The following is a 24,831-nucleotide window of genomic DNA, read 5'->3' as shown; positions in this document are numbered from 1 at the left end:
GTAGAAATCTGATAAAAAGCTATGGATTATCTCCGCCAAAGAACTTGTAAGTATGTAAAATTCTACGTATTAAATTTTGGGGTCTCACAGACCTTCCCTCTCAAAGCCCTTCTACTGACGCATTAAAAGTCAGTCTCACCTTAGATTATACTTAAGGGTATTCAACTAGAAACCAGAAAATTTTAACATTAAAAACATTACAGTACTATGATTGTGTTCATGTTGTAATGAAGGTCTAATATACCTTAAAATACCTGAGAGAAAGGTATTCAATTTTGTAGACTTAACATGCTACCCGGAAGAAACAAAATCAAAACAACAAACAGCACATTCTGCTTTTTTATCTGAAGCAAATATGTGTAATATATTGGTAGAAACCATTCTGTTAACCAAATCACGTCTTTAATTAGACAAGTTAAAAACAGGCTTACTGTAAAGAATTCAGAAAATTGGTAAAAATGTATAAAGCCAGAGGTGCTTCCTGTTAATTAACCCATGTGGCATATTTCCTTCAAGCTTTTTAAAGACTGGAACACCATTATTTCTGAATAGAATAGTATCTAGTATCTTCAGTTGACAATAGTAACTCTAATGTAATGCAAAATTTCTAGTTGTATTCTGAATAAAATGTTTAGTTTTTATTTTACTGTAGCTAATTCTAGGAAAATATTTAAACACGAGTGATATTGTCACTAATCATGATTTCCCCCCGTAAAGAGGATTTACCATATAGCACTTAATATATTTAAATATTCCACTAGACCACTCATTACGGCAGAAGATGCCCAAGATAAAACAACTTTACAGTCTTAACCACAAGAATATAATCTTGATTTCATAATCGTTAAGAATCACAGCATTTTGCGTTCTGGAGTCAGTGTTCATACGTTCCAATATTTCAAGCTATTAAAGAACAGTCTGGCTAAGATGACTAGCTTGAGGTCTGGAGCTAGACTATTTGAGTACGAATTCTTGCTCTGCCATTCAACTAACTATGTGATAATGTTTTGTTCTAGTCATAAGGGTACCATCTAGTTTTAAGTTTCTCATATTTCAGGCAGGATTTAACTACACAGGTTAGCTAGACAAACAGACGCATCTTAAAATTTTCTTGCTTTGTTTACAGCTCAAGAGTTAATCACAAATAATGCCAATGAAGTACTTCAAATTTTTAAGTGAAATGACAAAAAAAGAAACCAAAGCAACAGCATTTTTATCTTTAACCATATACAAAACTTAATGCTGCTACTGTATTTATTTACTAATAACTAAGCACAATTTGGCATTGCTGTAACAAGGTAATCACGAATTGTTGAGAACATGTGGCTATTAGGAATGCAAGAGTAATTGATATAATTACATATCACCACAAGATGGAGTGAGAGTTCAACACACACACACACACACACACACACACACACACACACACACACACACGCCTCTCAAAAGACTTACTGATCTTATTCCATTCTGCCATCTAGTGGCAATATAATTAGGTATTACTCTCTTGGATCAGTCTCCTATATAATAAAATAAAAATAAGCAGTTTCATAAGAGTTAAGAAATTAGGTGAAAGATAAGATTAAGCACAGAAAGAGGTAATATCATTCAGTATAATGGCAAGGAGAAGCATGAGAATGTCAGAGTGAAGTCCCAAACAGGCAAAACAAGTTTAAAAAATAAAATCTATTTAAAAACTAAAACGATATCTATTTTAAAATATAACTTTCTTCTTTAATTCCTTTTAGTATAAAGAACTCCAAAGATGGCTTCAACTATCCCTTTAAAAGGACAAGTAGTTTAAACATTTTAATGTTGTCTTTTTTATTTAATAAAATTGAAAACTATAAAATCACAAGGAAGGAAGTTCTCTAGGAACTTACACATATTTTGGGTAGGACTATTTAGATTTATAGTCTATAATATTTTTCTTTTCATTGAATAACAATGCTTTTATTTGCTTAAGTTTCGCATTTGGAATTTAAGGGGTATAATTTTAAAATTTTTTACCAAAAAAATGTACATACTATGTCAAACATACATAATCAAAATTAGAAAGCAAAGGGTTAATAGTCTTGATAATTAAAGAAGCTCTATAAATCAGAAAAAGACAATCACTCCAAAAGGAAAACATGAAAGATATGATCAAGCCATCTACAAATAACGTAGTTAATAAACAATAAAAAATATCACTCATTAGTAACCTGATTAAAATGATGATCTTAATAATGACATTAAAATAATATTTTTTGCTTCTCAGTCTATCAAAGAGAAAGATTTATAATAACCAGTTTTGGTGAGGACATAGAAAAGCAGATGCTGTTGGTAAAACTGTAAACTGTTCAACCATTCTAGAGTACGTTGAATGGGAATACATTTTTACTTAGATTTTCAACTTCTAGAAATTTATGCTAGGCAATAACTCCAAGTTTATACACAAAGATTTATCTGTAGGGATATCATTAATTAAATTGTTGTTTGTAACAGCCCAAACCTGGCCATATGTAAAATTTCAACCATAGGCGATTCAGCTAAGTAACTATGGCACATCCATATGCTAGAATACTACATAACTTGTAAAAGTCATGGTGTAGAAAGATTAATGACATCAGAAAATGCTCACCTCTATGTGAAAAAGCAGGTTATAATGCTATATGTATAGCATGATACCAATTTTTTTTTTAAAAAAGTACTTTATTTTCCTCTTTGTGCTTTTCTAAATTTCCTAATTTACATGTATTGTTTTTATAATCAAAATAATATGATAAAATTACTAATTTATTACACATCACAAAACTCTTGATTACTGTATTTTCATATAAAATATAAAATTTTCCAATCAAATTTACATTTGCATATTTAGGTGAGTGGAAGTAATCTTAGGTTAAATACAGGTTTCAGATGTATGTGTTCAACACAAAAAGGATACTGAGAAAGATTCTTAGATAATTTTAGGTAATTTCAAGAGACCACTTAAAGCTAATAAGCATGGTTTGGAAATTCCTCACAGAAAAGCCAGAACTACATCTGCACTTAAGACAACATTTTAAAATTTATTATTCTAAATCTATTAGTTGTTTTGCATTCTCTTTCCAAGATCTAAGTATATTTTCTGAATATTCAAATTTGACTCTTTCTTAAAATTAAAATATCAAAATGACCTCCCCAATATTAAACATCATAAAATTGCAGATTATCATTTATTCATGGAAATAACCTAATGAAAGTCTCTTATTTACTAAAGAACAGTCCACTTATCCAAAGAAGATATGTATTTCAATACTGTCATTCTATAAGAACAAGACACCAAAAAGAAAATAATAAATTTAGTGTATTAAACTAGCTGCTTCTTGCCAGTACAAGAAAACATATAAGCTAAATAAAAATGGATGTTAAGTTTAACACTGAAACTTCATTCACAACATATTGGGTGGGCCAAAAAGTGCATTCGGTTTTTTAAGTAAAAATAAAAGACACATTTTTCATTTTCACCAAGAACTTTATTGAACAACGTATCCACCTTTTTGTTCCACAACCTTCTGCCATTTTTCAGGAAACTTCGTAATTCCATCTTCCCAAAACTTTTCATCTTTTTGAGCAAAGAACTGTTCCAGATGCCTTTTGCAGTCTTCCAGGGAATTGAAATTTTTTCCATTAAGAGAATTTTGTAAAGACTGAAATAAATGGAAATCCGAAGGTGCAATGTCTGGTGAATATGGCGATTGAATCAGAACTTCCCACCCAAGCTGTAACGATATTTGCCTGGTCATCAAAGAGACATGCAGCCTTGCGTTATCCTGATGGAAGATTATGTATTTCCTGTTGACTAATTCTGGACACTTTTCATCGAGTGCTGCTTTCAGTTGGTCTAATTGGGAGCAGTACTTGTTGGAATTAATCGTTTCGTTTTCCAGAAGGAGCTCATAATAGAGGACTCCCTTCCAATCCCACCATATACACAACATCACCTTCTTTGGATGAAGACCGGCCTTTGGTGTGGTTGGTGGTGGTGCATTTCGCTTGCCCCAAGATCTTTTCCATTCCACATTATTGTACAGTATCCACTTTTCATCGCCCGTCACAATTTAAAAACAGAACATTTTCATTACGTTTCAGTAGAGACTCACATGAGGAAATATGATCAAGATGGTTTTTTTCACTTAACCTATGTGGAACCCAAACATCAAAGCGATTCACATAACCAAGCTGGTGCAGATGATTTTCAACACTTGATTTGGATATTTTGAGTATGTCAGCTATCTTCCGTGTGGTATAATGTTGATCTCAATTATTTTTTCGGTTTGATCCCTATCAACTTAAACTGGTCTACCCAACCATGGAGCATTATCCAGCAAGAAATCTCCAGCACGAAACTTCACCAACCACTTTTGACATGTTTGATCAGTCACAGCTCGTCCTTCACACACTGCACAAATGTTTTTGTGAGTTTCAGTTGCATTTTTACCTTTCTTGAAATAATAAAGCATAATATGCTGAAAATATTGTTTTTTTCTTCCATCTTCAATATTTAAATGGCTACACAAAAATTCACCAATTTTGGTAAGTCTTTTTTTAATGCACGCTGATCTGACAGCTGTCACATACAATCTAACAAAATTGTTTCAAATAAAGTTAAAGACAACTAAGTGCTACTAGATCCACCTTATAGAAAAAACTGAACGAAACTTTTGGCCCACCCACTACAGTGGTGTTCTACTAGCAGAATTTGAAAATTACATCTTTTCAGCTGTATTCTAAAGAAAAGTAATTAAAAATCAATTCAAATAATTTAGAATAAGTGCTTTATTTTAATTCCCACAAAAACTGAAACTATCATTTACATCAGTTGCAACAGCAATAAAAATTAGAAGTCAATTCGTTTCTTGAAAACACTTTTTATAAGCATAAAACAAAAGTAAAGGACACAGAAAGGTACTCCTTTTAAACTGAAGATAATCTGATTACTTGTGACATACACACCTGCAGATGTACAAACAGCAAATGCATTCAAAACAGTGCAAGATTTAACTAATTTAGGACAGTATTCCAACCAATCCCAACTCAGTTTTCAATTACTTGTGCAGGCTTATATAGTCACAAAAAGTAAATCTCTTCTAATACGTAACTGGCTGATGCCAATTCAGAACATTCCATACCAACACAACAATAACTATGGAAATCATGAGGTATGACTAACGGGGAAAAAGGCAAAACCCAACATCCAAAGTGCATATACTTCAATATAACTGCAATATATTTCTACTTCTGTAAAAAAAAAAAAAAAAAAAGTTTTCTTTAAACTATAAATCTAAAAGAAAAGCAAATGTATCATTTCACATTCTTTTTCTGAATTTAAAAAACATATACATAATTGTCCTTTGTTTTTGATAAGTTCAAATATGAATTGACAGTGGGGTTATTGGATTCTTTAAAGAAAGCTCTATAGAATAGATGACTATAACATACTATATCTTCTTTAAGAAGTATGAGCTGAAATGTTAGGCATTCCTTGTGTTGTTTTTGTATATATTTAAGGAATGCTGTTCTTATAAACAATGGCTTTGAAAACGAAATATATTATTTCAAATATATATTTGAGACCAAAATATATTACTAGAGGATCTCTATAAAAGGTTACCAAAATTAAACTTATTCGTGAAATCAGGGAAAACGTTTTTAGAATTTATCTTTCTAGAAAATAATGCTGCCATTTTTCTTCCTTTTTCTTTTTTCTGATTATCACAATTAAACATCAGAGGATTTCCCCCAATAAATACTGATGTAAATGCTGATTTCAAGGGCAAACAACTTTCATAAGAGTCTATTTCTCAGACAGTTCACCATGTGTTGAGACTGAGGCAGCACTGTTCTGGTGTGAATTGTCATTGGACTGCTGTGAAGTATTCCTTCTGCGAGAGTTTGTTGGGACCCGAAGCTGATTGTCAGGTGTAGGTTTAGCAGCACTCGGTGACTTTGTAGAGGAATTAGATGGAAGTCTGTGACGATTACTCGCATCACCAGAAGTAGATGAATGTCTTTTTCTTCCAAATTCCTCACCTGTAGGGGGCTGCAAATTATGAAAGACAACATAGTGATGATTTTACTATTTTTTCCTCCCTTCAAAATCTAAGGCCAGACTTTTCTAACAGAGGGAAACTATGCCGGCACTTCAGTAGATTTTATTAGTATAATGAAAACTTAACAGCAATTTAAGGTATTAAACTTAAATTTCCTCCTTATCAGTCAATTCTTTCATTTAACATGTTTATTAAGCTACTTCTATGTTTTAGGGCTTGAACTAAATAGTAGGGCATAAGGATAAGGCTGGGTTCGTTGTCTCTGGGAAAATGTTTCAGAGAGGACATTTTCCTTCTTTATGAAACTTCTGTCAGTTGCAAAGCATTTATAACTCTAACCCCTTTCTTCTCCAAACTTCCACAGTATTTAAAATGCAAATAGTCGTACTTAACAGCACTGATACAGGAAAACATGACACAAATTTAAAAGCAGAGGTCTGAATTCTTGGCTTCTGTTCAGATAGGGCAAAAATCACTAGTATTATAAAGCAGGGACATCTTGTGACAGAACTGGCTGGACCACTCTAGAAATATAGCTTTTTTTTTTTTTTTTTTTTAATTTTTGGCCATGCTGCAAGGCATGAGGGATCTTGGTTCCCTGAGCAGGGATCGAATGTGTGCCCCTTGCATTGGAAAGTGTGGAGTCTTAACCACTGGACCACCAGGGAAGTCTGAAACACAGCTCTTTAATTCCAGAGATGGAGGCATTTCTATTAACTCCATCCCTGGGCTATCGAATCTATTTACACAAAACTACAAAAGACAAACTAATTATAATACTAAGCAGAGATGAACCTAGTCTTCCTTTCACCTCTCTCTTTTCTGCTCTTTTTGATTCTTCTTTCCTTATTTCTCTCTTCTCTTCTTTCTCCTTTTCCTTTATCTTATTATGCTCATCCACTTCTTTTCTTAAAATGTTTTCCTTTTCCTCTTGAAATCAAATTGTCTAAACCCTATTCTCCTGTCTCTACACATGCACATAACATTCTTGCCCTAATTTTATTATGTGGGGAACCATAAATCCATGTTACATGAGCACGTGTTATGGAAACTATAGGATACAAGTACATAAAAAGTGAAAAATTTAAAAACTGCTAGTGAGGGGACTTCCCTGGTGGTCCACTGGTAAAGAATCTACCTTAAATGCAGGGGACGTGGGTTCAATTTCTGGTCAGGGAACTAAGATCCCGCATGCTGTGGGGCAACTAAGCCCACATGCCACAACTCCTGAGCTCACGTGCCTCAACTAGAGAGCCTGCGTGCTGCAGACTACAGAGCCCACATGCTCTGGAACCTGCACACCGCAACTACAGAGTCCACAGGCCCTGGAGCCTGCACAACACAACTAAAGAAGAGAAAACCCACATGCCACAACTAGAGAGAAGCCCGTGTGCCACAACGAATATCCTGTGTGCCGTGACTAAGACCCGACACAGCCAAAAATAAATAAAATAAAATAAAGAAATAATAAAGAAATCTTTAAAAAAATAAAAATAAAAACTGCTAGTGAGAAATGAGTAACATATCCATATAAAAGTTACTAAATCCATAAAATGTTTATCATGCATATCAAAATTAAAGTGAACTGACCATTGCTCCATGGTCATGTAAGATATTAACATTTAGGGACTCTGGGTAAACAGAATATATGGGAATTCGCTATACTATTTTTGCACCTCTTTTAAAGTTTGATTTCAAAACTGGAAAGTTAAATTTTCAAAATTAAATTTAAAAAATAAAAATCATACTGGGCTTCCCTGGTGGCGCAGTGGTTGAGAGTCCGCCTGCCGATGCAAGGGACACGGGTTTGTGCCCCGGTCCGGGAAGATCCCACATGCCGCAGAGCGGCTGGGCCCGTGAGCCATGGCCGCTGAGCCTGCGCGTCCGGAGTCTGTGCTCCGCAACGGGAGAGGCCACAGCAGTGAGAGGCCCACATACCGCAAATAAATAAATAAATAAATAAATAAATAAATATTATAAAATTAAACTTAAGAAAGTCACTGATAGCTCAAACATAAGAGTAATAAAAATAATACAGGGGATTAGCAACCGATACACTGTCGAGTGAGTAGGTGGCTTTGTGGCAGCATGAAAGCTTTTTAAAGCATATACACCAGAAATACATCTACGCGTGGAACAACTCCTACGGAGCACCTACTGAACGCTGGCAGAAGACCTCAGACCTCCCAAAAGGCAAGGAACCCCCCACGTACCTGGTTAGGGCAAAAGAAAAAACTAAACAGAGACAAAAGGATAGGGACGGGTCCTGCACCAGCGGGAGAGAGCTGTGAAGGAGGAAAAGTGTCCACACACTAGGAAGCCCCTTCGCGGGTGGAGACTTCGGGAGGCGGAGTGGGGGAGCTTGGGAGCCGTGGAGGAGAGCACAGCAACAGGGGTGCGGAGGGCAAAGCGGACAGATTCCAGTGCAGAGGATCGGGCCGACCGGAACTCGCCAGCCGAGAGGCTTGTCTGCTCGCCCGCCGGGGCGGGCGGGACTGGGAGCTGAGGCTCCGGCTTTTGTCGGAGCGCCGGGAGAGGACTGAGGTTGGCGGCGTGAACACAGCCTGCAGGGCGTTAGTGCACCGCGGCTAGCCGGGAGAGAGTCCGGGGAAAAGTCTGGACCTGCCGAAGAGGCAAGAGACTTTTACGTCCCTCTTTGTTTCCTGGTGCACGAGGAGAGGGGATCAAGAACGCTGCTTGAGAGAGCTCCAGGGACGGGCGCGAGCCGCGGCTAGAAGTGCGGAGCCCAGAGACAGACATGAGACGCTAGGGCCGCTGCTGCCGCCACCAGGAGGCCTGTGTGCGAACACAGGTCACTAGCCACACGCCCTTCCGGGGAGCTTGTGCAGCCCGCCACTGCCGGGGTCCCGGGATCCAGGACAACTCCCCCGGGAGAACGCACAGCGCGCCTCAGGCTGCAACGTCACGCCGGCCTCTGCCGCCGCAGGCCCGCCCCACACTCCGTGACCCTCCCTACCCCCCGGCCTGAGTGAGCCAGAGCCTCCGAATCAGCGGCTCCTTTAACCCCGTCCTGTCTGAGCGACCTACACGCACAGGCGGGGCCAAATCCAAAGCTGAGCCCCTGGGAACTGTGAGAACAAAGAAGAGAAAGGGAAATCTCTCCCAGCAGCCTCAGAAGCAGCAGAATAAAGCTCCACAATCAACTTGATATACCCTGCATCTGTGAAATACCTGAACAGACAAGGAATCATCCCAAATTAAGGAGCCCTGTGGATGAAAGGCTCTTGGGGCTGCAGCCAGGAGTCAGTGCTGTGCCTCTGAGGTGGGAGAGCCAACTTCAGGACACTGGTCCACAAGAGGCCTCCCAGCTGCACATAATATCAAACAGCAAAAATCTCCGAGAGATCTCCATCTCAAGGCCAGCACCCAGCTTCACTCAACGACCAGCAAGCTACAGTGCTGGACATCCTATGCCAAACAACTAGCAAGACAGGAACACAACCCCACCCATTAGCAGAGAGGCTGCCCAAAATCATAATAAGTCTACAGACACCCCAAAACACACCACCAGACGTGGACCTGCCCACCAGAAAGACAAGATCCAGCCTCATCCACCAGAACACAGGCACTAGTACCCTCCACCAGGAAGCCTACAAAACCCACTGAACCAACCTTAGCCACTGGGGACAGACACAAAAAACAACAGGAACTACGAACCTTCAGCCTGCAAAAAAGGAGACCCCAAACACAGTAAGATAAGCAAAATGAAAAGACAGAAAAACACACCGCAGATGAAGGAGCAAGATAAAAACCCACCAGACCTAACAAATGAAGAGGAAATAGGCAGTCTACCTGAAAAAGAATTCAGAATAATGATAGTAAGGTTGATCCGAAATCTTGGAGATAGAATGGACAAAATGCAAGAATCAGTTAACAAGGACCTAGAAGAACTAAAGATGAAACAAGCAACGATGAACAACACAATAAATGAAATTAAAAGTACTCTAGATGGGATCAATAGCAGAATAACTGAGGCAGAAGAACGGATAAGTGACCTGGAAGATAAAATAGTGGAAATAACTAATGCAGAGCAGAATAAACAAAAAAGAATGAAAAGAACTGAGGACAGTCTCAGAGACCTCTGGGACAACATTAAACGCACCAACATTCGAATTATAGGGGTTCCAGAAGAAGAAGAGAAAAAGAAAGGGACTGAGAAAATATTTGAAGAGATTATAGTTGAAAACTTCCCTAATATGGGAAAGGAAATAGTTAATCAAGTCCAGGAAGCACAGAGAGTCCCATACAGGATAAATCCAAGGAGAAATACGCCAAGACACATATTAATCAAACTGTCAAATACAAAGAAAACATATTAAAAGCAGCAAGGGAAAAACAACAAATAACACACAAGGGAATCCCCATAAGGTTAACAGCTGATCTTTCAGCAGAAACTCTGCAAGCCAGAAGGGAGTGGCAGGACATATTGAAAGTGTTGAAGGAGAAAAACCTGCAACCAAGATTACTCTACCCAGCAAGGATCTCATTCAGATTTGATGGAGAAATTAAAACCTTTACAGACAAGCAAAAGCTGAGAGAGTTCAGCACCACCAAACCAGCTCTACAACAACTGCTAAAGGAACTTCTCTAGGCAAGAAACACAAAAGAAGGAAAAGACCTACAAGAACAAACCCAAAACAATTAAGAAAATGGGAATGGGAACACACATATCGATAATTACCTTAAATGTAAATGGACTAAATGCTCCCACCAAAAGACACAGATTGGCTGAATGGATACAAAAACAAGACCCATATATTTGCTGTCTACAAGAGACCCACTTCAGACCTAGAGACACATACAGACTGAAAGTAAGGGGATGGAAAAAGGTATTTCATGCAAATGGAAACCAAAAGAAAGCTGGAGTAGCAATTCTCATATCAGACAAAATAGACTTTAAAACAAAGACTATTAGAAGAGACAAAGAAGGACACTACATAATGATCAAGGGATCGATCCAAGAGGAAGATATAACAATTGTAAATATTTATGCACCCAACATAGGAGCACCTCAATACATAAGGCAAATACTGACAACCATAAAAGGGGAAATCGACAGTAACACATTCATAGTAGGGGACTTTAACACCCCACTTTCACCAATGGACAGATCATCCAAAATGAAAATAAATAAGGAAACACAAGCTTTAAATGATACATTAAACGAGATGGAGTTAATTGATATTTATAGGACATTCCATCCAAAAACAACAGAATACACATTTTTCTCAAGTGCTCATGGAACATTCTCCAGGATAGATCATATCTTGGGTCACAAATCAAGCCTTGGTAAATTTAAGAAAATTGAAATTGTATCAAGTATCTTTTCCGACCACAACGCTATGAGACTCGATATCAATTACAGGAGAAGATCTGTAAAAAATACAAACACATGGAGGCTAAACAATACACTACTTAATAACGAAGTGATCATTGAAGAAATCAAAGGGGAAATCAAAAAATACCTAGAAACAAATGACAATGGAGACACGACGACTCAAAATCTATGGGATGCAGCAAAAGCAGTTCTAAGAGGGAAGCTTATAGCAATACAATCTTACCTTAAGAAACAGGAAACATCTCGAATAAACAACCTAACCTTGCACCTAAAGCAATTAGAGAAAGAAGAACAAAAAAACCCCAAAGTTAGCAGGAGGAAAGAAATCATAAAAATCAGATCAGAAATAAATGAAAAAGAAATGAAGGAAACGATAGCAAAGATCAATAAAACTAAAAGCTGGTTCTTTGAAAGGATAAACAAAATTGATAAACCATTAGCCAGACTCATCAAGAAAAAAAGGGAGAAGACTCAAATCAATAGAATTAGAAATGAAAAAGGAGAAGTAACAACTGACACTGCAGAAATACAAAAGATCATGAGAGATTACTACAAGCAACTCTATGCCAATAAAATGGACAACCTGGAAGAAATGGACAAATTCTTAGAAAGGCACAACCTGCCAAGACTGAATCAGGAAGAAATAGAAAATATGAACAGACCAATCACAAGCACTGAAATTGAAACTGTGATTAAAAATCTTCCAACAAGCAAAAGCCCAGGACCAGATGGCTTCCCAGGCGAATTCTATCAAACATTTAGAGAAGAGCTATCACCTATCCTTCTCAGACTCTTCCAAAATATAGCAGAGGGAGGAACACTCCCCAACTCATTCTATGAGGCCACCATCACCCTGATACCAAAACCAGACAAGGATGTCACAAAGAAAGAAAACTACAGGCCAATATCACTGATGAACATAGATGCAAAGATCCTCAACAAAATACTAGCAAACAGAATCCAACAGCACATTAAACGGATCATACACCATGATCAAGTGGGGTTTATTCCAGGAATGCAAGGATTCTTCAATATACGCAAATCAATCAATGTGATACACCATATTAACAAATTGAAGGAGAAAAACCATATGATCATCTCAATAGATGCAGAGAAAGCTTCTGACAAAATTCAACACCCATTTATGATAAAAACCCTGCAGAAAGTAGGCATAGAGGGAACTTTCCTCAACATAATAAAGGCCATATATGACAAACCCACAGCCAACATCGTCCTCAATGGTGAAAAACTGAAAGCATTTCCACTAAGATCAGGAATAAGACAAGGTTGCCCACTCTCACCACTCTTATTCAACATAGTTTTGGAAGTTTTAGCCACAGCAATCAGAGAAGAAAAGGAAATAAAAGGAATCCAAATCGGAAAAGAAGAAGTAAAGCTGTCACTGTTTGCAGATGACATGATACTATACATACAGAATCCTAAAGATGCTACCAGAAAACTACTAGAGCTAATCAATGAATTTGGTAAAGTAGCAGGATACAAAATTAATGCACAGAAATCTCTGGCATTCCTATACACTAAGGATGAAAAATCTGAAAGTGAAATCAAGAAAACTCTCCCATTTACCATTGCAACAAAAAGAATAAAATACCTAGGAATAAACCTACCTAAGGAGACAAAAGACCTGTATGCAGAAAATTATAAGACACTGATGAAAGAAATTAAAAATGATACAAATAGATGGAGAGATATACCATGTTCTTGGATTGGAAGAATCAACATTGTGAAAATGACTCTACTACCCAAAGCAATCTACAGATTCAATGCAATCCCTATGAAACTACCACTGGCATTTTTCACAGAACTAGAACAAAAAATTTCACAATTTGTATGGAAACACAAAAGACCCCGAATAGCCAAAGCAATCTTGAGAACGAAAAACGGAGCTGGAGGAATCAGGCTTCCTGACTTCAGACTATACTACAAAGCTACAGTAATCAAGACAGTATGGTACTGGCACAAAAACAGAAATATAGATCAATGGAACAGGATAGAAAGCCCAGAGATAAACCCACGCACATATGGTCACCTTATCTTTGACAAAGGAGGCAGAAATGTACGGTGGAGAAAGGACAGCCTATTCAATAAGTGGTGCTGGGAAAACTGGACAGCTACATGTAAAAGTATGAGATTAGATCACTCCCTAACACCATACACAAAAATAAGCTCAAAATGGATTAAAGACCTAAATGTAAGGCCAGAAACTATCAAACTCTTAGAGGAAAACATAGGCAGAACACTCTATGACATAAATCACAGCAAGGTCCTTTTTGACCCACCTCCTAGAGAAATGGAAATAAAAACAAAAGTAAACAAATGGGACCTTTTGAAACTTAAAAGCTTTTGCGCAGCAAAGGAAACCATAAAGAAGACCAAAAGACAACCCTCAGAATGGGAGAAAATATTTGCAAATGAAGCAACTGACAAAGGATTAATCTCCAAAATTTATAAGCAGCTCATGCAGCTTAATAACAAAAAAACAAACAACCCAATCCAAAAATGGGCAGAAGACCTAAATAGACATTTCTCCAAAGAAGATATACAGAGTGCCAACAAACACATGAAAGAATGCTCAACATCAGTAATCATTAGAGAAATGCAAATCAAAACTACAATGAGATATCATCTCACACCAGTCAGAATGGCCATCATCAAAAAATCTAGAAACAATAAATGCTGGAGAGGGTGTGGAGAAAAGGGAACCCTCTTACACTGTTGGTGGGAATGTAAATTGATACAGCCACTGTGGAGAACAGTATGGAGGTTCCTTAAAAAGCTACAAATAGAACTACCATACGACCCAGCAATCCCACTACTGGGCATATACCCTGAGAAAACCATAATTCAAAAAGAGTCATGTACCAAAATGTTCATTGCAGCTCTATTTACAATAGCCCAGAGATGGAAACAACCTAAGTGTCCATCATCGGATGAATGGATAAAGAAGATGTGGCACATATATACAATGGAATATTACTCAGCCACAAAAAGAGACGAAATTGAGCTATTTGTAATGAGGTGGATAGACCTAGAGTCTGTCATACAGAGTGAAGTAAGTCAGAAAGAGAGAGACAAATACCGTATGCTAACACATATATATGGAATTTAAGAAAAAAATGTCATGAAAAACCTAGGGGTGAAACAGGAATAAAGACACAGACTTACTAGAGAATGGACTTGAGGCTATGGGGAGGGGGAAGGGTAAACGGTGACAAAGCGATAAAGAGGCATGGACATATATACACTACCAAACGTAAGGTAGATAGCTAGAGGGAAGCAGCCGCATAGCACAGGGAGATCAGCTCGGTGCTTTGTGACCGCCTGGAGGGGTGGGATAGGGAGGGTGGGAGGGAGGGAGACGCAAGCGGGAAGAGATATGGGAACATATGTATATATATAACTGATTCATCTTGTTGTGAAGCTGAAACTAACATACCATTGTAAAGCAATTATACTCCAATAAAGATGTTTAAAAAAAAAACAAAAAACAAAAAAAATACAGGGGAAAGGACTTAAAACTTACGTCAACACGGAAGTCTTCCAACTTCTTAAAGCTACAGAGGTATTCCTGAAGTTTGGGGTCAATAGACTGTGTCTTAGATTGAGAATATTTTAGGTAAGCCCAAAACTTTTCTAATCCATACAGCTGACCTAATAACAAAGAAGAATATACATGATAAAACATATAGAATCTTTAAAAAATGATTCATATTGGATATGATCCTACCAGCATTAAACCACGTCTTCTATGTACACTTTATCTAGATCTTGAAGATAAGACATTGTAATGAATAATGGCAGCTAACATTTACTGAGCATTTGCCATGTAACACGTATTATTTAAGTGGTTTATTGTATATTAAACTAATTTGAACTATATACAACCCTGTAATATAGGTGCTCTTGGGTATACTACTGATGAGTAAACTGGGCTAACAAGGTTTTGGGGTTTTTTTGTTTGTTTGTTTTTCTAACAAGGTTAAGTAACTTACCCATGGCCACAAAGCTACAAAGTAGGGGAAATGGGATTCAGACCTACGGATCTAGCCCAGAGTCTGCACTGTTACTCACTGTGCTATTCCACCTTTCCAAACACACTTGCTCATGTTGCATAGAATTTTCATGTAATGGAACATCAGTGAGTAGTCATGTGTGTCAAATGAATAAAGACAAAATACAAATAAGGAAACACTTCGGAGTGGCTATTTTCCAACATCTCACAAGTAAGACCTTCGTACTATATGGTGCTCTATCCTTCATCACAAACCATAATAGTGGCCTGAAAGTCTTAAATAGTCTGCCCTATAAAAAAGTTACAAACTCCCTGTTTATTGACAGACTCAGATTTACAATTTCCAAATAGAATAAGTTTATTGTTTTATTTTACCAGATTCGCAGTCTTTTTTGGTTTCTTCTTGGAAATCCTTAAAAATTTCTTGTCTGAATTTTTTTTCCAGTCCATAACTATAAAACCTGAACAGACATTCTAATCCATACCTGTGGGAAGAAAATAAAAAGTTTATAATAAAATTTTTCCTATGACAATGCAAATAGTCATATTTAACAGCACTGATACAGGAAAACATGACACAAATAATCTCAAACAAAAGTGTTCAAATGTATCTAATTTTTAGTACGCAGATTTTTAGCTGAAGTGGTAATTAGTAATCTACAGCTGGCTTTGCTATTTTTGTTGACTCAGGCACAGCATCTCATGGAGGTATACTGGGAATATGCAAAATAAGAGGCAGCCCTTGGACAACTACACTATGGCTTCTTTGAACAGACACAGGATCTCTCCCTGGTATTTCTGAAGAACTCCCTGGCATTTTTCCCCGGTATTTCAAAAGATTTAGTGACAAACTGGCAATGTTTTCGATTTTTTCCCAAACCAAGGCTTATAATGGTGTGTTAGTACATGGTATTAAATACTCGAACATAATCTCTAGGTGTGGTTGACCCATTTAACTATAAAGGGACAAACCTAATTAAATGTCTCCTAAGAGAGCCTTCCTGCTTATAAAGTATATTAAATAAAAGATATTTTGCCAAAAGAATTGTATCACTGCATAAATCAGAAAAATTACAGCTACCTAAAGAACCTGAGACAAGTTTTGGACAGTGGATCAAGAAACTACATGGGCTCAACCTTCAACTAATGGTGATGAGCAGAACCCATGAGAGTGGACATGGACAAGGTCAATGGACAGCAGTAAAGGGACCATCCAGCTCATTCAAAGAAAGCATGTCGCAATTTAGAAAATCCCTCATGTAGAATCCTTAAGTCATTCTGGGTGCCTCAGTGGAGGGGAGGCTATATTTCTTCATTCCTGGTATCATAATACTGCCCAACCATTATTCACAGGAAGAAGGGTGTGTGTGTGTGTGTGTGTGTGTGTGTGTGTGTGTGTGTATCCATGCATATGTCCTTTGTAACCAGCTTATTTACAAGATAGAGAGTGACGGTGTCTCTGGAAGAATAAACAGGTTTCTTGGTAAGATGGCAAGAGGAATGCAGGACTACCAACCATACACTAACCTGAGCCCTTTCCTTTGGTTGCCATAAATGACACTATTCCTTGAGCTTGTATGACTGAGGCTAAGGGGACTGAATACTAAAGGAACAACAGTTCAGAATGACAAACCTGTCTTAATACTCCTCTTATGGGATCATATTATATTGATACCAGTGGTTCTCAACCTTGACTACCTATGTGAACCATCTAGGGAGCTTTAAAAAAATGCTGACGCCCAGGCTCCACTCCAAACCAATGAAATCATAATCTCTGGGGCTGAAGCCTAGGCTTCTTTCTTTCTTTCTGGAAAGCAGGATTGAGAAATTTTAGGTTTTATCAAGTAAATGACATTTTAGAGGAATGTTAGGATTCTTAGATTTTGGGTAAAGGCCAACTGACTACCACAATATCTGGATTTCTAGTCTTACTTTTTAGGAAACTAATTCCAAAGATCAAAAATATGACATTAATAATACAATCCAAATATGCATCATAAATGCTGGAGTAAAGAGCAGGGGCAAATGACCAGTCTCTCAGTTGTCATTTACTCACTGACCAATCACTGTGAGACAGCTTAGATGAGAACAAAAATGCTGAGAACCGGAAAGAACTACATTTGAATTCTAGGCTTATAATCATCTCTCTAAAAATGGGGATAATAATATCCTACTTTTCAATAATAGATAATATTTGTAAAGCACTTAGACCAGAGCTGGCACATTGCAGATGTGTATGTAATTAATGTTACTTCTCTCCTTTCTTCTTGAAACCATCCTACTGCTAATGTTAGTCAATGGATATATTCAGTACTGATCTTCTTCCTAATAAAAGTAACCATTTATTGAGCACTTACTATGTATCAGGTAGTATGTTAAGCTATTATAAACATACACAGAATACCATAGGAACAAAGAAGAGGAACTCCCAATCTAGACTTGGGTATAAATGGGATCAGAAAAGTTATAGAAAGTCCTGAGGAACAAACAGAAATTATTTGCATAAATAGCAAAATATGCTGAGATTAATTATAACAAATGCTTTCAAACTTTTCTAAGTCCAATAGTAAGAAAAATATTTTACCTTGTGACCAAGTCAACACTCACATATATACGTGTGTACATAAAAACATATATGTTTTGTAAATAATTAAATTTGTATTTATGTATGAATTGTAAAACATATTAACCTTACTATGTTCAGTGCAGTCTGATATTTTCTACTTTTTTAAGTAAGTTAGAACCACTAAACTGATTTCACAACCCACTAACGGGTAGCAAAACACAGTTTGAATGAGAAAATCTAGATTAGCCACTATGAAGAACAGTTTGGAGGTTCCTTAGAAAAATAAACATAGAACTACCATATGATCCAGCAATCCCACTCCTGAGCATGTATCTGGAGAAAATTACAATTTGAAAATATACATGCACCCCAACGTTCATAGCAGCACTATTTACAATAACCAAGACATGGAAGCAACCTAAATGTCCATCGACAGATGAATGAATAAAGAAGATGTGGTACATATATACAATGGAATGCTACTCAACCATAAAAAAAGAATGAAATAATGCCATTTGCAGCAACATGGATGGACCTAGAGATTGTCATACGAAGTCAGACAAAGACAAGTATCATATAGATATCACTTGTATGTGGAATCTAAAAAGATGATACAAATGAACTTATTTACAAAACAGAAACAGGCTCACAGACTTTGAAAACAAACTTATGGTTTGTTTTCCAAAGGGAAATGGTGAGGGGAGGGATAAGTTAGGAGGTTGGGATTAACACATACACACTATTGTAGATAAAACTGATAAGTAACAAGGACCTACTAGCACCGGGAACTCTACTCAACCTCTATGGGAAAAGAATCTGAAAAAGAATGGATTATATGTATATGTATAACTGAGTCACTTTGCTGTACACCTGAAACTAACACAACATTGTAAATCAACTATATCCCAACATAAAATAAAAAATTTTGAAAGAAAGAAATGGCAAATATTGCCTTCAGTGCCAACTCTGATAAACTGGCAGTAGCTATCAAAGCTGTGATAAGAAAGACTATAAATCTGAATTCAAGAATAATATTAAACAATGCTGGGATTGATTTAGAGATGTCAGTAATGAACAGAGAAGAGGGAAAAAGAGGTACACATGCCATTTATTTATCATTCCTGATCAAGATCAAGATTCTAGATGAAAACTAAATGGGCTTTATTTTTACACAAGTCAGTGCAAATGTATATTTTTTTTCAAAGAAATGTATTTGCATATCTTGTATTCCTCTTGATCACAATATTGATTAACAATAGATTCTTATTTGAGCTTTACAAGAGGAATCCATTTTTAGAACCTGAAGAAGGGTAAATTTAGGTAAATATTGAGTGGAAAATTATCTTTTTTCTTCTTCCATCTCATCTTCCTTCCTCCCTTTTCCCAAGAATGAATAGCTTAGCTTGCATGAATCCATTTCATGTTCCTTCTCATCCTCTTGGTCTGTTCTCAATTCAGCCCTATTGGCACAAATTACCCTGAACATTCCTCATGGAAGCAAGATCTAACCTAGACAAAAAGAAGAGTTAGCAAAGCAGAGGGAGGATGAAGAGAAGAATAAGCAGAGGTAAGAATATGTACAGATGTCTAAAGGCTAGAGAGCTCGGTTCATCTGGAGAACACGTAGTTCAGTACCACGGTTGCCTAGAGAACTACAGTTGACCCTTGAACAACATGCACGTTAGGAGCGCCAACCCTCCCACAGTTAAAAATCTGAGTATTAACTTAAAAGTTGGCCCTCTGTATACACGGTTCCTCCATATCCACAGTTCCTCATCCACAGATTCAAGCAACCATGGATTATGTAGTACTGTAGTATTTACTATGGAAAAAATTCTGCATATAAGTGGACCCATTCACTTCAAACTGGTATTGTTGAACAGTCAACTGTAGTAGGAAAAAATGAGACTGAACCGGTGTGTCAGGATGTATCATGAGAGACCTTATTTTTTCCTGTCTCAAGGAATCTTAACTGGTTTGGCTCTAAGCATGTAACAATTTGGGGATGTATATGCACATCCAAGGGAAATCTGTAATGGTAGGGGCAAGAGAGAGAAAAATCTGTCTTTCAAATTACATTTGGCCTTTGTACCAGCCCCTAACATGGTTCCAAACATGATACCCACAAACCTGTGTAGTCCCCTCCTACATTATACCAGGGTTGGTTTGTGTGAACACTATAATATGGCAGAAGTGATGTCACTTTCAAGTGCAGGTTAAGTAAGACACTGAAGCGTTCATCTTGGAAGTTCTCCCCCTTTCTTAGATCATTCACTCTGGGTGAAGTCACATCGTGAAATGCCCTATGGGGAGACCTATGTGCCAAGGTACTGAAGCCTCCTGCCAATATCCAAGTGAATGAGCTTGAAGAAGATCCTCTAGCCTGAGTAAAGTCTTCAGAGACTGCAGCCCTGTCCAATACCTTGACTGCAATCCTATGAGAGAATTGAACCAGAGCCACCCAGCTAAGCTGTTTCTGGAGTCTTGACCCTTAGAAACTATGAACTAATAAATGTTTGTTGTTTTAAGCTTCTGCGTTCTGGGGTAATTTGCTATGCAGCAATAGAAAACTAACACAGTCCTTCTCCCAGTTATCACGTGGTACTTTCACAGTTCAAAATCAGGCTACTTCTGTACTAGTTTTTAGTATTTTTAAAAAATTCCCTCCAAGTGTAAAAATATGAGAAAATATTTGACCTGTAATTTTCTTTTGCATCTTCCCAAGCAAGTTGTCTAAATTCCTCATACATTGTTTTATTGAAGTGATCTCTGAGGAAAAAGGACCAGAAACGAAAGAGGGTATTCATTTCTTGAGACTGGCCAATTCCCAAGTGTTTTCTCTCTGGAAAAAGTCAAAACAGCAGATGTTTTACATAGCGTAAAATAAAGAAAGCTGAAACATATTAATCCCCAATTGGGTTTCTTTTAAACAAAGAACAAATAATCCATTTTCTGACTCACTGCTCAAATTTAAGCATTTGTCAATAGTAACAAGAATATAGTAAGCTTTATTTCCTAATGTGTCTAAGCTACAAAATACATGAATAAAGAATATATATGAACACATTTACTTAAGGCAATTTTAACAAAGGACTATTTTAACCTGATATTAAATGTCACAACTTGAATTTTTTAGAATTATGTTTAATTTTAAAGATAGCTATATAAAGGAAGGCTCTTACCACTTAGGCATCTTCTACGATACTTGTGGTACACTTGTTGGGTAAAGCCATTTTCCTTCAAAAGTTCGTGAGAAGGATGCTGGAACTTTGGGAATGAATGAGGAGTACATCCATAACTTCCTACTAGTGGTGCACCTCCTGAAGGCGAAGCATTTGAACTGCTGTTTGAGGAGGGGGAAAAAAGCCTTCAAACTGAAATATCAAGAACCAAGTGTTTAAACCAATTTGTACTATTTCTTTACTGAGAATTTGAGCAGTGGAAAAGGCATTAGTCCCTAAAACTCTCCTAAACTAATGATACATGGATCTACATATGAATTGCTATCTATGTTCAACACATGGGTAAATTCAGAAGTTGATAAAGGACATGGTCATAAATTCTCAAACTAAAACAATAAGTAGAAGCAGATAACTGACTAGCTAGCTTACTCTTCTCTTCCAGATACATTATTAATTTAGTTATATTTGTTTTTTTTCTTATAGTACTGGGGAAATTTTCAATTTTCATGAGTAATTAGGTTAATGATATAAATTGAGTAAGTGGATAAAATCTGGCACAAAGGCAATATTTTCATTATCCTAAAGACATACCTATAATTCTGTAAATCAATTTCACTTCTGAAATTTCGCCTATATCTATCTTTTCCTTTTCATCTTCACTCTGTTATTCAAATTGAGGCTTTCCTCTCTTTCACTTGAACTAATTGGTCTCCTTGTTTTTTCAATCTCCCTCCTCTATACTGCCACCAAAATGATCTTCCTAAGACTGCTCTAAATCAGTGGTTCTCAATGTGTGGTCTGTAGATGCTTGGAGGGGTTCCCAAGAACCTTTCAGAAAGTCTGCAAGGTCAAAACTATTTTCACAACAATACTTAGACATTATTTGCTCTCTTCACTGTGTTTACATCTGTACTGATAGTACTAAACAATGGTGTATAAAACTGCTGATGCAAACTGAGTCAGTGGCACCAAACTTTACTTACTAGTGGTTATATTATTCACTGCTATGTACTTGAAAAAAAATGTTTAATGCCAGTTTCACCTTAAGAGTTCCTTGATGAAGCAAAAAAAAAAAATTAACTTTATGAAATCTCAACACTTGAGTACATCTCATTGTGTGTGACAAAATGGGACAGAAGTTTTAGTTTTGCAAAATGAGAACATTCTGGAGATATTTCACAACAACGTGAATATACTTAACACTACTGAACTGTACTCCTAAAAATGGTTAAGATGATGAATATTTCATGAGTTTTGAATATGAAATGAGTATTTCATTGTGTTTTTTATAACAATTAGGGGGAGAAAAGCACTTTTGTAGCATATCAAAATATGATGGCTGTTGTTGTGAACTAAATGTTTGTTGAATTCCTAACCCCCAATGTGACGGTACTAGGATGTAAAATAAGTCATGACACTAGAGCTCTCATGAGTGGGATAAGTGCCCTTATGAGAGGAGACACAAGAGAGCTTCCTTCTTCTCTCTCTGCTCTCTGCCATGTGAGGATACAACAAGATGGCCATCTGCAAACTAGGAAGCAGGCCCTCACCAGATATGGGATCTGTTGGCACCTTAATCTTGGATCTGTGAGAAATAAATATTTGTTGTTTAAGCTCCCCAGCCTATGGCGTATTTGTTACAGCAGTACTAACTACAACAGTTGTCTTAAAGCACTCATGCGATAAAATTATGAGCCAAACTGTTTTTTTCATGGAATACCATTTTTAATTAGAAGAATAGCCAACAAATTATGGTTATTCAGACTTTGTTTTGTGTCAGACATTTCCTTGAAAATGAACAAAATGAGTCTGTAACGTTCAGGAAAAATTCGAGCTTTCATGCAAAAATAAGAATTTTGGAAACTTTGTATTTGTCACTATGAGCCTAGTAATTCCCACTCATACCTAAACACTTACCTAATGAAATCAATGCTGGGTTATTTTTTAGGAGTTTGTGTGTGTTGTAAAATATATATGATATTTGTAATTTTAGCCATTCTTAAGTGTACTACTCATCAGCATTAAATATTCACAATGTTATATAATTATTACCACTACCTCTACCAAAACCTTCTTTATCATTCCCAACAAAAACTCTATCCATTAAATAATGAATAACCCCTTTCCCTCTCCCTGCAGTCCCCAGTAACCTCTATTTTACTTTGTCTTTGACTATTCCAGGTACCTTATATAAGTGGAAACATACTATATTCATCCTTCTCAGTCTGCCTTATATCACTAAGCATGTTCTCAAGGTCCATCCATGTTAAAGCTGAAATCAAAATTTCATTTTTTATATGGTTGAATCATATTCCATTGTATGTATATACCTACTATGTTTATCTAGTCATCTGCTGATGGACTCTAGTGTTGTTTCCACCTTCTGGCTATTATGAATAATGCTGCTATAAACATGGCATAAAAATATCTGTTCAACTCCCTCTTTTCAATTCTTTTGGATATATACCTAGGAGTCAAATAGCTGGGTCATGTGTTAGTTCTGTGTTTTAGCATTTTGAGAAAATGCCAAACTGCTTTCTACAATGGCTGCAGCATTTTATATTTCCAAGAGCAATGCACAGGGTTCTAATTTCTCCACATCCACACAAACATTTGCTTTCAGTTTTTTTGATTATACATATCTGTATTAGTCAGCTCAGCTGCCATAACAAGATACCACAGACTGGATGGCTTACACAATAGAAATTTATGTTCTCACAGTTCTGGAGGCTAGAAGTCCAAGATCATAGTGCCAGCAGTGTTGGTTTCTGGGGAGGGCTCTCTTCCTGGCTTACAGAGAACCACCTTCTCATTGTGTCCTCACATAGCCTTTCCTCTGTCTACACGCAGAAAGAGAGAGATCTCTGGTGTCTCTTCCTCTTCTTATAAGGTCAGATTAGGGCCCCATCGTATGGTTTCATTTAACCTTAATTATCTCCTTAAAGGCCCTATCTCAAATACAGTCAAGCAGGGGGGTTAGGGTTTCAGCATATAATTTCAGAGAGACAATTCAGTCCATAACACCATCCTAATGGGTATGAAGAGATATCTCATTGTGGTTTTTGATTTGCATTTCTCTAATGATTAATGATATTGCACACATTTTCATTGGTTTATTGGCCATTTGTATATCTTCTCTGGAGAAATGTCTATTCAAATCCTTTCCCAATTTTTGAATTGGGTTTTTTGGGAGACTTCTATATATTTGGAATATTAACCCGTTATCAGATATATAATTTGAAAATATTTTCTCCTATTCAGTAGGTTGTCTCTTCACTCTGATAGTTTCCTTTGATACACAAAAGTTCATAATTATGATGAAGTAAAATTTATCAATTTTTCTCTTTTATTGTCTGTGTTTTTGGTGTCATGCTCAAGAAACCACTGTCAAATCTAGGGTCATAAAGATGTTCCCCTACATTTTCTTCTAAGAGTTTTACAGTTTTAGCTGTTAAGTTTACATCTTTGATCCATTTTAATTTTTTGGTATCTGGTATAAAGTATGGATCCCATCCTTTCACACGTTGGATATCCAGTTTTCCCAGCAACATTTGTTAAAAAGATGACCCTCTCCTTCACTGAACAGTCTCAGCACCCTTGTAGAAAATAAACTG

The 24,831-nt window shown here is 36.8% G+C and overlaps 1 protein-coding gene across 6 annotated transcripts in view; it reads right to left on the bottom strand.

Annotated features, from left to right (window-relative positions):
* Nucleotides 1–4,791: 4,791 nt before the first annotated feature.
* The window catches only part of LARP1B (La ribonucleoprotein 1B), a 135,274-nt gene continuing 115,234 nt past the window's right edge, over nt 4,792–24,831 (bottom strand). For all 6 annotated transcript variants that reach the window (XM_033419409.2, XM_049709465.1, XM_033419410.2 and 3 more), the window contains 5 exons: nt 21,218–21,378; nt 20,733–20,877; nt 15,845–15,954; nt 14,981–15,108; nt 4,792–6,067 (listed from right to left, as the gene is read on the bottom strand). In XM_033419409.2, the coding sequence (XP_033275300.1) occupies nt 5,822–6,067; nt 14,981–15,108; nt 15,845–15,954; nt 20,733–20,877; nt 21,218–21,378 (790 nt within the window). In that variant the 3' untranslated portion in view covers nt 4,792–5,821. The remainder of the gene's footprint in view (nt 6,068–14,980; nt 15,109–15,844; nt 15,955–20,732; nt 20,878–21,217; nt 21,379–24,831) is intronic.

Source organism: Orcinus orca, chromosome 4 (assembly GCF_937001465.1).
Source record: "Orcinus orca chromosome 4, mOrcOrc1.1, whole genome shotgun sequence".
Classification (NCBI taxonomy): Eukaryota; Metazoa; Chordata; class Mammalia; order Artiodactyla; family Delphinidae; genus Orcinus; species Orcinus orca.
Note: the sequence above shows the minus strand (reverse complement) of the source record. Positions and strands in the feature narration are given on the sequence as shown.